This window comes from Phoca vitulina, unplaced genomic scaffold (genome assembly GCF_004348235.1).
Source record: "Phoca vitulina isolate PV1807 unplaced genomic scaffold, GSC_HSeal_1.0 scaffold13, whole genome shotgun sequence".
Taxonomy (NCBI): Eukaryota; Metazoa; Chordata; class Mammalia; order Carnivora; family Phocidae; genus Phoca; species Phoca vitulina.
In genome coordinates this window covers 3,072,498-3,083,182 of record NW_022589716.1, presented here as the reverse complement: position 1 = coordinate 3,083,182, position 10,685 = coordinate 3,072,498, and the positions used below count along the sequence as shown (strand labels likewise).

General features: G+C 55.9%; 2 protein-coding genes across 5 annotated transcripts in view; both read right to left on the bottom strand.

The window, feature by feature from the left end:
• Positions 1–1,733, bottom strand: part of UBA52 (ubiquitin A-52 residue ribosomal protein fusion product 1) — a 3,722-nt gene extending 1,989 nt beyond the window's left edge. Inside the window, exons 1-3 of one of the 3 annotated variants that reach the window (XM_032412495.1) lie at positions 1,622–1,733; positions 453–566; positions 98–184 (exon numbers count right to left, since the gene is read on the bottom strand). In XM_032412495.1, the coding sequence (XP_032268386.1) occupies positions 98–184; positions 453–555 (190 nt within the window). In that variant the 5' untranslated portion in view covers positions 556–566; positions 1,622–1,733. Of the gene's footprint in view, positions 1–97; positions 185–452; positions 567–771; positions 869–1,621 lie in introns of those variants that run through there. The other 2 variants (XM_032412493.1, XM_032412494.1) reach the window with 2 other exon arrangements.
• A 1,291-nt stretch (positions 1,734–3,024) lies between these two features.
• KXD1 (KxDL motif containing 1) lies at positions 3,025–10,508 on the bottom strand. 2 transcript variants are annotated; one of them, XM_032412490.1, is made up of 5 exons: positions 10,397–10,508; positions 7,492–7,613; positions 6,362–6,514; positions 4,922–4,968; positions 3,025–3,992 (listed from the first exon to the last, which is right to left on the bottom strand). In XM_032412490.1, the coding sequence occupies exons 2-5, from the start codon at positions 7,590–7,592 to the stop codon at positions 3,763–3,765; spliced, it is 531 nt and encodes a 176-aa protein (XP_032268381.1). In that variant the 5' UTR covers positions 7,593–7,613; positions 10,397–10,508; the 3' UTR covers positions 3,025–3,762. The 2 variants fall into 2 exon arrangements, with proteins under 2 accessions (XP_032268381.1, XP_032268382.1); XM_032412491.1 differs by having other exon boundaries at positions 7,492–7,642; positions 10,397–10,479.
• Positions 10,509–10,685: the final 177 nt, after the last annotated feature.

Sequence of the window (10,685 nt, the reverse complement as noted above, 5' to 3'; positions counted from 1 at the left end):
CCCCCCCCCCCCCCCCCCCCCGCCAGTGAGGCCATCAAAGCTTGATCCTTGGTCCTAGACCTCATGGGGCCCTGTCCAGCCACCCTACCCCCAGTACCTTTCTGGATATTATAGTCTGACAGAGTACGGCCATCTTCCAGCTGTTTGCCCGCAAAAATCAGACGCTGCTGGTCAGGCGGGATGCCTGGAGAGAAGAAAGCTCAGTTACTGAGGCTCTGGCAAGCGTATTATTGGAAGTTTCTCCTCTCCCCACAGGGATGCTCTGGCATTACCCCCAATCTGTCAAAAGGGAAACTAAGGTAGAGAGAACAAGCTGCTTTCCCAAAATCACACAAGGGAAGTACCAGCCAAGGCTGAGGTCTATACAAGCCCAGCACCCATCTTGCACATGACAGTGGCTCCTCTGGGTTGGGGACTCCTGCGGGATAGCCTCTGGACTCAGCCCAACTCACCCTCCTTGTCTTGGATTTTGGCTTTGACATTCTCAATGGTGTCACTGGGCTCGACCTCGAGGGTGATGGTCTTGCCCGTCAGGGTCTTCACAAAGATCTGCATCTCTGCGTCTGCTGGACGGTAGGGAGTAGGAATGGAAGAGTGAGAACTGCAGTCTGAGCAGCTTGAGCTCAGGGGCTGGCAAGCCTTGGCCCTGCCAGCCCTGTGCCAACATCAACCACAACGACAGGCCCATTCCAGTGCCTGTTTCCTTCCACCCCTCTAAGCCTGCAGCCCAAACTTGTCCTATAATCAAGGATCATGCTTCCTCCACCTTACCTGGGGGCCCCTGTGGCAAAGTGTGCTTCACAGGAACAAGGACTGTGGTTATGCTCCTTGGGCCCAGCAAATGAGATTGTCAACTTTGATGATGGAATGAGAAGGACACGGCTGGGGCACTATTTTGGCAGACACATTTTCTCTGAGTGTGGTCTGGAGATCCTGTCCTCCCTCCCCTACCCTTTTGTAAGCCACATTTGCTCCACAAGCAATCCTTCCTGCAACCTGAGTAGGAATCCCATTTTAGTAGCCACTCCTCCAACACACTTTCCTCCCTTGCAGTTCTCTCCAACTCCAAGCTCAGACACCCAACACCCTGGCTTCCTTCCCAGTTTATACCCAAACTCGCCAGACCACGCTTCCTGCCTTTGCTCCAACCCATAAGCAGTATCTGCCAACCACGTTCCAGGTACTTGTTTACACATAATTCCATCGTCCCCCCCCCAAAAAAAAACCCTAATTGGTGGACGCTACCACTCTCTTCTTACGGATATATTAAAGAAGGCAAGTAGAAAATAACCTTGTAGGGGGAAGAGGGATTGGCGCACTACATGGCACGGAAAAAAGCTACACGCTTCATACCCCTCCTCCATTGAGAGATTTGCCCAGGAAGACCATCCACGCCCCCAGGCCTCGTGGGATAGCTTGGGCTGGCAGGGCACACAAGACACTCTCCCAAAGTCCGGTTCGCATCCCGGGACCCAGTCCGGGCTCCGAAACCCGGCCCCACGCGCCCAACTCAGCCGACTCGGCCGCCCTGCGGAACCTGGCCCACGCGGACCGGTTTCGGGCCTCCTCCTCCGCTACCCGGACGCCCGCGGCCTCCCACAGTCTCCCGCCCGACCCCGACCTGGCGCGAATCCGCAAGGCCGCCGCCACCAAACCGCTCGGCCACCTCGTTGAAGAGAAAGAGGGCGGCGGAACCGGAAACCGCCGAGGTGCCGCCGAGAGCGCCTGCGCACCGAGCACGCTGCGCCCTTGCGTCACAATTCGCGCCGCCCGTTTTACCCCACCCCGGCCCCGCCCTGCTGCCATGTTGGGTGCTGGCAAACGAAGCCGCGGCGCCTGTGGGCGAGCGTCGCCAACCCTCTTCCGGGCTCGGGCCGCGTCCTCCAGGTCACGTGAGGGGACGGCTTCACCTTTCCAGGTGTTTCCACCTGTTGTCTGTGGGTTGGCCAAAAACTGATGGCGCGTAGCAGCCTCTCGGGGAATGCTTGCTGACTAGAGATGAGACCATTTGTGGTAAAGCAAAGGAATGAAGCAGGGGGTCAGCGGGTCCAGGACTCAGGGGTCAGGACAGGGAAGGTAGGAGGCGGCGCCGGGGTGGGACGTGCGAGACCCTCCGGAGCCACCTAACACCAGGAGTCAGTTATTTGGAAAACTTTCTGGACTCTATGCGTGGATGAATTTCAAGGCGGCGCTTACCAAGGTAGTGAGGGCAGGTGGAGCTGGTGCATTCACTCAAGAAAATGGGGTGCGACCCAGGGTGTTTGGGGCCGGGGAGGACTTTTGTTAAGACTAAGGAGTCTTGTGGGTGGCTAAAAAGTGCCGGGAGCGGTAAGGGTGAGGACTGAGAAGTTACCTATGGGTTTGGCAGTGTAGCTCTTTATGTCCTTGAACGCTTACCAGCGCCCCCAATTGACAGGCAAAAGCACACACTCCTGAATCTAGGAAGATGCCTTTAATAACAGTTTCTAAAAGATGAGGGAACTGGGGCGCCTGGGTGGCTCAGTCGGTTAAGCGTCTGCCTTCGGCTCAGGTCATGATCTCAGGGTCCTGGGATCGAGCCCCGCATCGGGCTCCCTGCTCCGCCGGAAGCCTGCTTCTCCCTCTCCCACTCCCCCTGCTTGTGTTCCCTCTCTCGCTGTGTGTCTCTGTCAAATAAATAAATAAAATCTTAAAAAAAAATAAATAAAAGATGAGGGAACTCTACAGAGTGTCTACTCAGGAACAGGACCCAGCCTGGCTCCCTGGGGTGTCCATCCTGAGGCAGATATGGAGATGAAGTTATTCATAGAGGTAAGGGAACAGTGTTGTGAGCAGTGGGAACAGCATGTGTGAGTACATAGGTGGTGATAGGAACTTGGGTTATTATGGTTGCTACCAGTGGAGACTCCCACCAAGAGCAGCCACATCTCTTTCTAGCTCAGTGGTGCCTGGCCGTCCATACCCCTCCTGTCTCACATCCTGCAGTTGTTCCCCTTATGGCCTAATGGGCCCAAGGATGGAAGGAAGCCACTGCTAAGTACACCCTTCCCTTTTTAGGAACAGAGTCTTTTTATTGATAACTTCCCAATAGCATCTGTAAACATCGGGTACAAAAATATTCCGTTTAACTCTGTTTTCCAAGGTGGCTCAGCTTGCTCCACGGAGGCCCTGGGAGAGGCCTGCTGGGCCTTCAAGGTTCACACCTCTGGTCAGAGAAACACAGGCCTTATCAGGCTTGCGGCTGAATGGCCAGCCTCCATCTTGAGCCTTCTACAATTGTCTCAGAAACCTCCTTGAGATACCTATTGGAGACAGTATTCAATACTTTTGTTGGAAGAAGGGACAGGGAGACCAGAATTGGTAGGTGCAGGGATGGGCTGGGGTGAACTCAGACAGACAGTGCTGGTCCGCTTTGAGGAGGTCTCGACTGGGGCACTGGGGCAGGGGCAATCTGGCTCTGGTCTTTGGGAGCCTTTAGCAGACCTCAAGCTTGGCTCTGGAAAAGCTCCCTCACACCCAGCCCAACAACTCCAGCTGAGCTGGTCATCCCCTGGCGTGGCAGAGGGGTCTGCAGAAGACAGATGTTCTCAATGAGGAAGAAGTAGGAATGACAGACCCCCTAGGAATTCCACACCCCCAGAGGGAGCCAGGTCCCCCGGGGAGCCCTGGGTGACAGAACAGGGTGGCGAAGCTGCTGATCTCCAGGCAGGGTTACCTGCTGCCACCTCAGACACCGGGGGAGTGCCACTGCCCTGAGACCCCTTGGGGCACCAGGGAGTAGTGTTACTCGCCCGGTGTCTCCTCATCATCCGTCTGGCTTCGGCCATTGATGGCAGGGGAGCTGGACCCGACATGGGAGAGGTCCTCGAAGCCGGGGCTGAGGGAGGGTGAGACAGTGTCAGGGCTGGTGTCACAAGAGCCCGTGCTCTGTTCCGAGGTGGCAATGGTGGTTGTGGTGCTGGGTGGGATGGGGTCTTCATCCTCGTCCTCCAGGAGGGATGCCTCTGGGATGTCTGGGGGATGAAAGCCAGGAGTTGGCTGAGTCACTGTGGTGGACACTGTGATGAGAGAGTACCTGGGCCTATGACCCCTGACCGCTCCCCTGCCACCCCACAGGGCATAATGTGGCCCATTTTACAGAGGAGGAAACTGAGCACAGGAAGGTGAGAGGTTGTCCTTCAAGGTACAGCCAGGACCTGGCTTCACTGGGGTCAAGCCAACATGGGCCCTTGGGGTGAGCCTGAGCCTGGCTCTGCCCTCTTGACTGTGTTGCTGGGGCCAGGCCTCTCACCACCCTTGCCTCAGCATTCTGCTCTATAAACCAGGCCTGATGACAGCATTGCCTTTTTTTTTTTTTTTAAAGTAAGCTCTACACTCAACGTGGGGCTTGAATTCACACCCCCAAGATCAAGAGTTGCATGCTCTACTGACTGAGCCAGCCAGGCGCCCCGACAGCATTGCCTTTGTGCCTATGGTTGTTAGCGGCCTTGGGGTGGGGAAATGTTGGCCCATTTGGCAGAGGGGACAAACTGAGGCTCAGCATGGGGGATGCTGCACTTCCTCTGAGAAGTCACTGCTCCTTTGGGCTACAGTTTCCCCCTATATGAAATGGGATACTCACAGCCCCCACTTCGTGGGTGGTTATAGGTAAGAGCCTGGCTCATAGGGCTATGTTACATCCCCTTGGGCAAGGACTGTCATCATTCTTACACACACTCCCCTGTGTAACCTCCCCCCCGGGGGGGATCCTGATCCCAGCACCTGCTCTACAGGTTGCCAAGACCAGCCAAGCACCCCCGCCCCTGCTCCCTGCACCAGATCTCTCTGCATCTACTGCCCACCAGGGCCCAGGCTCAGGGTCAGCCAGCCCTGGGCTGAGGGTACTGACATCCGCGGGTGCAGAGGCCAGACGTGGGGCCCAGGAGCCCTGGGTGACACTTACGGCTGAAGGCCTCCGGGTGCTGCCTGGCCAGCTTCCCTTTCAGCGTCCTGCAGGGGAAGGGAAGGCATACAGGCTGAACCTGCCAAGCAGACAGGCTGGGCCTGGTGCACGCCAGGAACCCTTGCTGCCAGCTCCAAGTGGGTGGGGGATGGGAACTCCCCGCACACACACACCGCTTGTCACTCTCTGCTCCTGGGCTGGAGGGAGGCCCATGTGCTCAGCCCAGCAGACCTCTCACCCCTAGGGCAGATGGCAGCCACCCAGCTCTCACAGAGCTTGTGCGTGTCCTCGGTGCTGAGTCGGGCTGGGCCCTCTACCTGCCATGCCCTTCCTAGGTCTAACCCCCCTCTGCCCAGATAACCTTCTAGGAAGCTTCCTCACCACCTCCTCGGCAGTCACTCCTCTGGGTGACTTGTCCCAGCCTGTCCCCCATTGGCGGATGAGAGTGTCTGTGTGGGGGCCAGGCGTGGCTAAGCCACACCCAGACACTGGGTACTTGCACACGTTAAACCGATGTTCACAGAGAAAGGCCCGCTTCATTTTTATCCAGGTGTTTTTCCATTTTTCCCCAAAGTCATGAAGTCATGTTTACAAAGAATGATAAAGGGGTTTACAAAGAATGATAGTCAAGTCTCATCCTTGACTATGGCCAACCAGTGCCCCCCAGAAGTATCACCACTGCTGGGTCCCTGCCCACAGGGCAACGGGGCAGAAGCAACTATCTTCTTCCTGGGTGACACAGATACGCACAAAGGGTGCCAACGCTTGGGGTTCCTGCTCACCCCCAACACCACGCCTGGGCAACCAGCCTGATGAGACGCCCCAGAAAAGATGTGCTTTTATAAAGGACTGAATTGGCCTGTCTCATGATTTCTGCTCCTGAGTCTGCCAGTGGGTGCGGCTGCCCCCCCGGGGCCGAGGAAGCGGCTCTGTCAGCGGGAACGACGGCTGCCGCTCTGGCTCGCTCCGGCCCGGGTGCGTGGCCGTGGTCGGCAGTGGTGGCACTGATGCAGGCTCCAGCTGCTGCATGGAGCGTGCTGCGTGCTCGGGGACTTGAGCATCATTTTTCTCTGCCCTCACAGAAAACAGCTCAGAAGGGACCCCCAAAACCCAGCAATCTCATATGCCTCCTCATGGGTTGGGGACTGGAGGACCAGAGGCTTGCCTTTCCCGGGCTGCACTTGCCTGTCTTTTGCATTAGGCATCTGGTGCTATGTTGCATTTTTGGAAAGATAAATAAAACGGAAATTCAGAAACTTCAAGATCTGTCATCCCAAAGTTCGGATCTTCTCAGATGCTAAGTGAGCGCTGAAGCCTCATAAAACAAATGAGCTGAATCTCCACATTGCTCTGTTGTGTGGAGTGGATGGTCCTTATTGAAGAGGGGAGGAACCTGAGGCTCAGAGGGGGAGGCAGAGGCTGGAGGGGCTGAGGACCCACCTGATCCTGCGGAAGATGCTGTCCAGGTCCCGCTTCATCTCCACCAGGGTCCTTGTGTGGTGCAGGAAGCGCTCACTCATCTGCTGCAGGCGGGCGCTCGACAGGTTGTTGAAATTCAGCAGCATCTCGTTGGTCTTCTCAAACCGGTCCAGCCTGGCAGCAGACAAAAGGTACCAGCCCTACAAACCATGCACTACAAAATGGCCATGCCCTACAAACTAATCATGCTAAGCCCCTTCCTGTTCCATGACCTTTGCGTGTGTTGTTCCCTTGCCCTGCAGAACTCTACCTGCTGTTTGAGCCATCTAGCAAACTCCTATTCAACCTTCAAAACCCTACCCAAGTAGCCTTTACTCCCTCCCTCAAGCAGACTCTGAATCCCCTGACTCTCTAGACCCAGGTTATTCCTCTGGCCCAGCCCTGACACCATGAGGCCAGGAAGGTCTGTGTCTGGTTTTGTCTCCCCTCATTGTGGGAGTTCACCAGGCCAGGCCTAAATCTGACCCAGACAAACCCAGCACCCCCATCACAGGATGAGAGATGGAAGGGTATCAGGTCTGTGCTGTGTCATAAATGGAAGGATGAGCTTTGTCTTAAATACACAAATATAAAGCCGCAGGAGGCTGGGCTTCCACCCCAAGATTGTGTAAGATTTTCTTCCCCCCAGAGCAGGCTGGAATTAGGGTGAGGCTCTGGTGGTCACAGTGCCAAGCCCCAAGGAGGGCAGAGGCTGTTGATGGCCCTCCAAAAGACCACAGATACTCTGCAGAGACAGCCTCGGCTCTGAGAGACCAGGCTCCTAACGGAGACCAGCTCACTGGCTTCCTTAAATCCCCTCCTACAGTCCCTTCCTATCCCAACTCCTCACCCCAGGCCCTGGGATAGGAGCTGCTGCGGCCCCTGCCAAGCCATCCGCAGCTGCAAAACCACCCCAAAGCCCTGCTTCCTGTGCCAAGGCCTCGCCTCCAGACCAGGAAGGAATTTACTTTGGAGCCAGCCGGCAGATTTGCTCATTTCCTTCATTTTATCACCAGTGTGGGCCCAGGGTAAGGGCGGGCAGGGCAAGAATGCTAGCCAGCGGGTAGATTCCTTCCCACGCCCAGGGCCCACAGCTCTTGGCCACCACTCACATGTTCTTCTGAGCCAGGATGATAGCGTTGACGTCATCTGTGTTCACCATGCTCAGGATGCGGCTGCAGAAGACCCTCGAGGCCGAGTCCGGGGGGTCCATCTCTTCCTCCTCCTCCGCTGCCTGAAACAGGCAGGCAGGGAGTCTTCAGTCTACACCAGGCAGTGGGGTAGGTGGGGCAGAAAGGAGGGGCTGAGAACCCCGGGCCCCATGACCATAAGTCGGTCATACCACCTGAGCCTCAGCTTTGTCATCCTGAGAATTCAGGGGTGTTGGAAGGACGTATTTGTAAATTGCATCAAGCACATCAGAATCCCATCACCCACCGACCTCTGTGGCCCCCAGTCTCCATGGGCCCAAGTCCCCATGGCCACCTTCCACCTGCACAGATCTGCCAGCCTCCACCCACATCCCCCTGACTTTGCTCATCCCACCATAGGGCTTTTGCACCTGCTGTCCCCACATGCATGACTGCCCTCTCAAATCATCACCACCTCCACTATCTTCTCTCCCAAGAGATCTTTGATGACTATCCCCTACACCAGTCACTTTTAGCACTTCATCTTACTGCTTCATTGGCTCATCCTTTCCTGAAATTATCTTAGTTATCAGTTGACCTTTTTTTTTTTTAGATTTATTTCTTAGAGTGTGTGCGTGCACACACACAAGCAGTGGGGAGGGGTGGAGAGAGAGGGAGAGGGAGAGAATCTCCAGCAGACTCCCTGCTGAGTGCAGAGCCTGACCCCGGGCTCGATCCCATGACCCCAAGATCATGACCTGAACTGAAACCAAGAGTTGAACCTTAACTGACTGAGCCACCCAGGCGCCCAATCAGTTGACCTTTTTGCCTGTCACTCCCAAAGCAATGTCAGCTCCAAGAGAACAGAAGCATGTCTCTGCCTCCAGAGCCCAGCCCAGAACCTGGCTCACAGCAAGGGATCACCAGAACTTAGCTTGGTGGCTTTCAAACTCAGCTCTGACAGTAGACTCGTATTAGCCAATTAAAGCCAAAATTTTCAGTCAGGCTGTGGGCCCCCGCAACCTAGATGGCTCTGTGGCTAGACAGATGACCATCATGGTGGGTGGGGGCCTCCTAGACCATGCCAGGGTAGGAGGGGGCCACAGGTTCAGCACTCACCCTCCGGGGGGTAGGAGGGGGGCGGTGTCAGGCAAAACCCGGAATCCTGACATAGCTTGGCTTTAAGGTCCACGTATTTAATTGCCAATAGAAAGGCCCAGTTGCAATTGGTTGAGATTCACATGCAGAACCAGGAAGGGCTTTCAGAACCCACTTGATCCACCCTCCTCTTTATTGAGCACTTACTGTATGCTACCAAACCATTAAGCTTCGTACACCGAGAACTGTTATCCTTAATTACGTATTAGGAAACAGACTCAGAAACTGAGGAGCTGGACCATTGCCACAGAGCCAGTAAACCTGAGTCACAACTCAAATGCCCACAGTCTACAGGATCCACAAAGCTGTGAATCTGAACAGATGTTCAGTGCCCACCTATGCCGGGACAGCTGCTTCTTACAGCAACTGACTTCTGCCAGACTTCTGAATTTTTCCAGGAAAAAAACACAGAAACGTGGACGGATGTGTGCGTGTGTGTGTGTGTGAGTGTGAGAAATGGCCTCATTTACAAATAGCAGCTTGTATTTTTCTCCCCAAAAAGCATGGAGGCCAAAAGTCATTTGCAGCCCCTATGTGCCTTCTGGAAATAAACTGCCACACCTGGTGAAGTTCACCCCACCCAATAACCACATGTTTACTGAATTCCTACTATATGCCAGATACCAACACCCACAGTATCCACATTTCCAAAGAAGTGTGATCATGTATAAAGAGGATACTTGGGCTCAAAGGGCAGACTCCTCTGGCAGGAAGCCCCACAGCTAGTGCTTGGCAGGCGCAAGATTTGGACCTGTGGAAAACGGTTCTGCTTCAAAGTAGGGCTCTTTCCTGTCTCTGGCTCCCAGATGTGAGGGCTGAGGGATTCAAGGCACACTCTCCACCCAGCTGCCTTTCTCAGGAAGACTTCCCTAACAGCTAGTCTGGCCCACATACAAGGTGGAAATGACCACCTGCTCCAAATATATTTATGAGGGAAACACGCAGAGAGGGAGGCTGTGTGATCTTGGGAGAGTCCCCTCACCTCCCTGAATCAGTTTTCTCATCCAGAAAATGAGAATAACAAACAATCAGAATCTCACAGCGCTATCTGTGGGGACTGAAACCAACAGTGATAAAGGAGCTGGGCTCGGAGCAGGCTGTTTCTCCAGGGGGAGTATGAAGTCCTAGGGCGGGTCCCGGGAACCAGCATTTTAGCAAGGGGCTCCCTGGTACTTCCAAGAACAAGAGCAAACACTTGTACAGCACTTCATTTAATCCCCAATCATCCCTATGAGGCAAACACTATCATCTCCAAGGGCAACTAAGGCTCACAGGGGTGGGCTCCGTTACCCAAGGTCACACGGCAAGGCGGAGGCGCCAGGATTCCACCCAGTTATTGACGCAGAATTTAATCTGGCGGCCTAAGCTCAGCAAAACCCGCGAGTGAGGTAGGACTCGCATACCCCCTCACGCCCCGCCCCTCCAAAGCGGGGAAACTGAGGCCCAAAGAGGGCAATGCCTGGTTCCGGGTGACACTGCACAGCCTGAACACAGGCGACCCCAGCTCCCGCGCCCCGGATCCGGAACCGGCCCGTAGCGCCACCGGCGAATACACTGCGCGGTCGGGGAAACTGAGGCCTGGACGCAGGAATGGTGCCCAGATGTGGCCAGCGGCACATCCCACCCCGCGACAGCCCGGGGGCCGCGCCCGACCCGGCCCGGCTCCCCAACGGCCCCGGCGTCCCCAGCCCCACCCCGAACTCGGCCCCGGCGTCGGTGGCAGCAGCACCTGCACATCTGGCGGCCTTGCTCGCGCTTCCGGGATGGCGCCCGCGCCGCCACAACGTCACCACGCACCATACGTGCGACCCCGCGTGTAGGCGACGTGCACGGGGCCGATGTGCGTGCTAGGAGGCGCGGCAGGAAGGGGTGGGGCTTAGGTGCTGCTACCGTTGGCCAGTGCGTCACAACGAATAGCCAATCAAGCAGTCCCTCTCGCGCCTGCGTGGTTTCCAAGGCCCGAGATGCGCCACAGCCCTGAAGGGGGCGGGGGACTCTAGAAGACGTCCTACTTAGTA

Excerpts from the sequence above, each read along its gene's own strand:
- KXD1 (XM_032412490.1), bottom strand. The coding sequence starts at position 7,592 with ATGGACCCCCCGGACTCGGCCTCGAGGGTCTTCTGCAGCCGCATCCTG. Across the intron at positions 4,969-6,361 it reads AGCATCTTCCGCAGGATCAG|GACGCTGAAAGGGAAGCTGG; the intron begins GTGGGTCCTCAG and ends CTTCCCCTGCAG. Across the intron at positions 3,993-4,921 it reads GCACCCGGAGGCCTTCAGCC|ACATCCCAGAGGCATCCCTC; the intron begins GTAAGTGTCACC and ends TTCATCCCCCAG.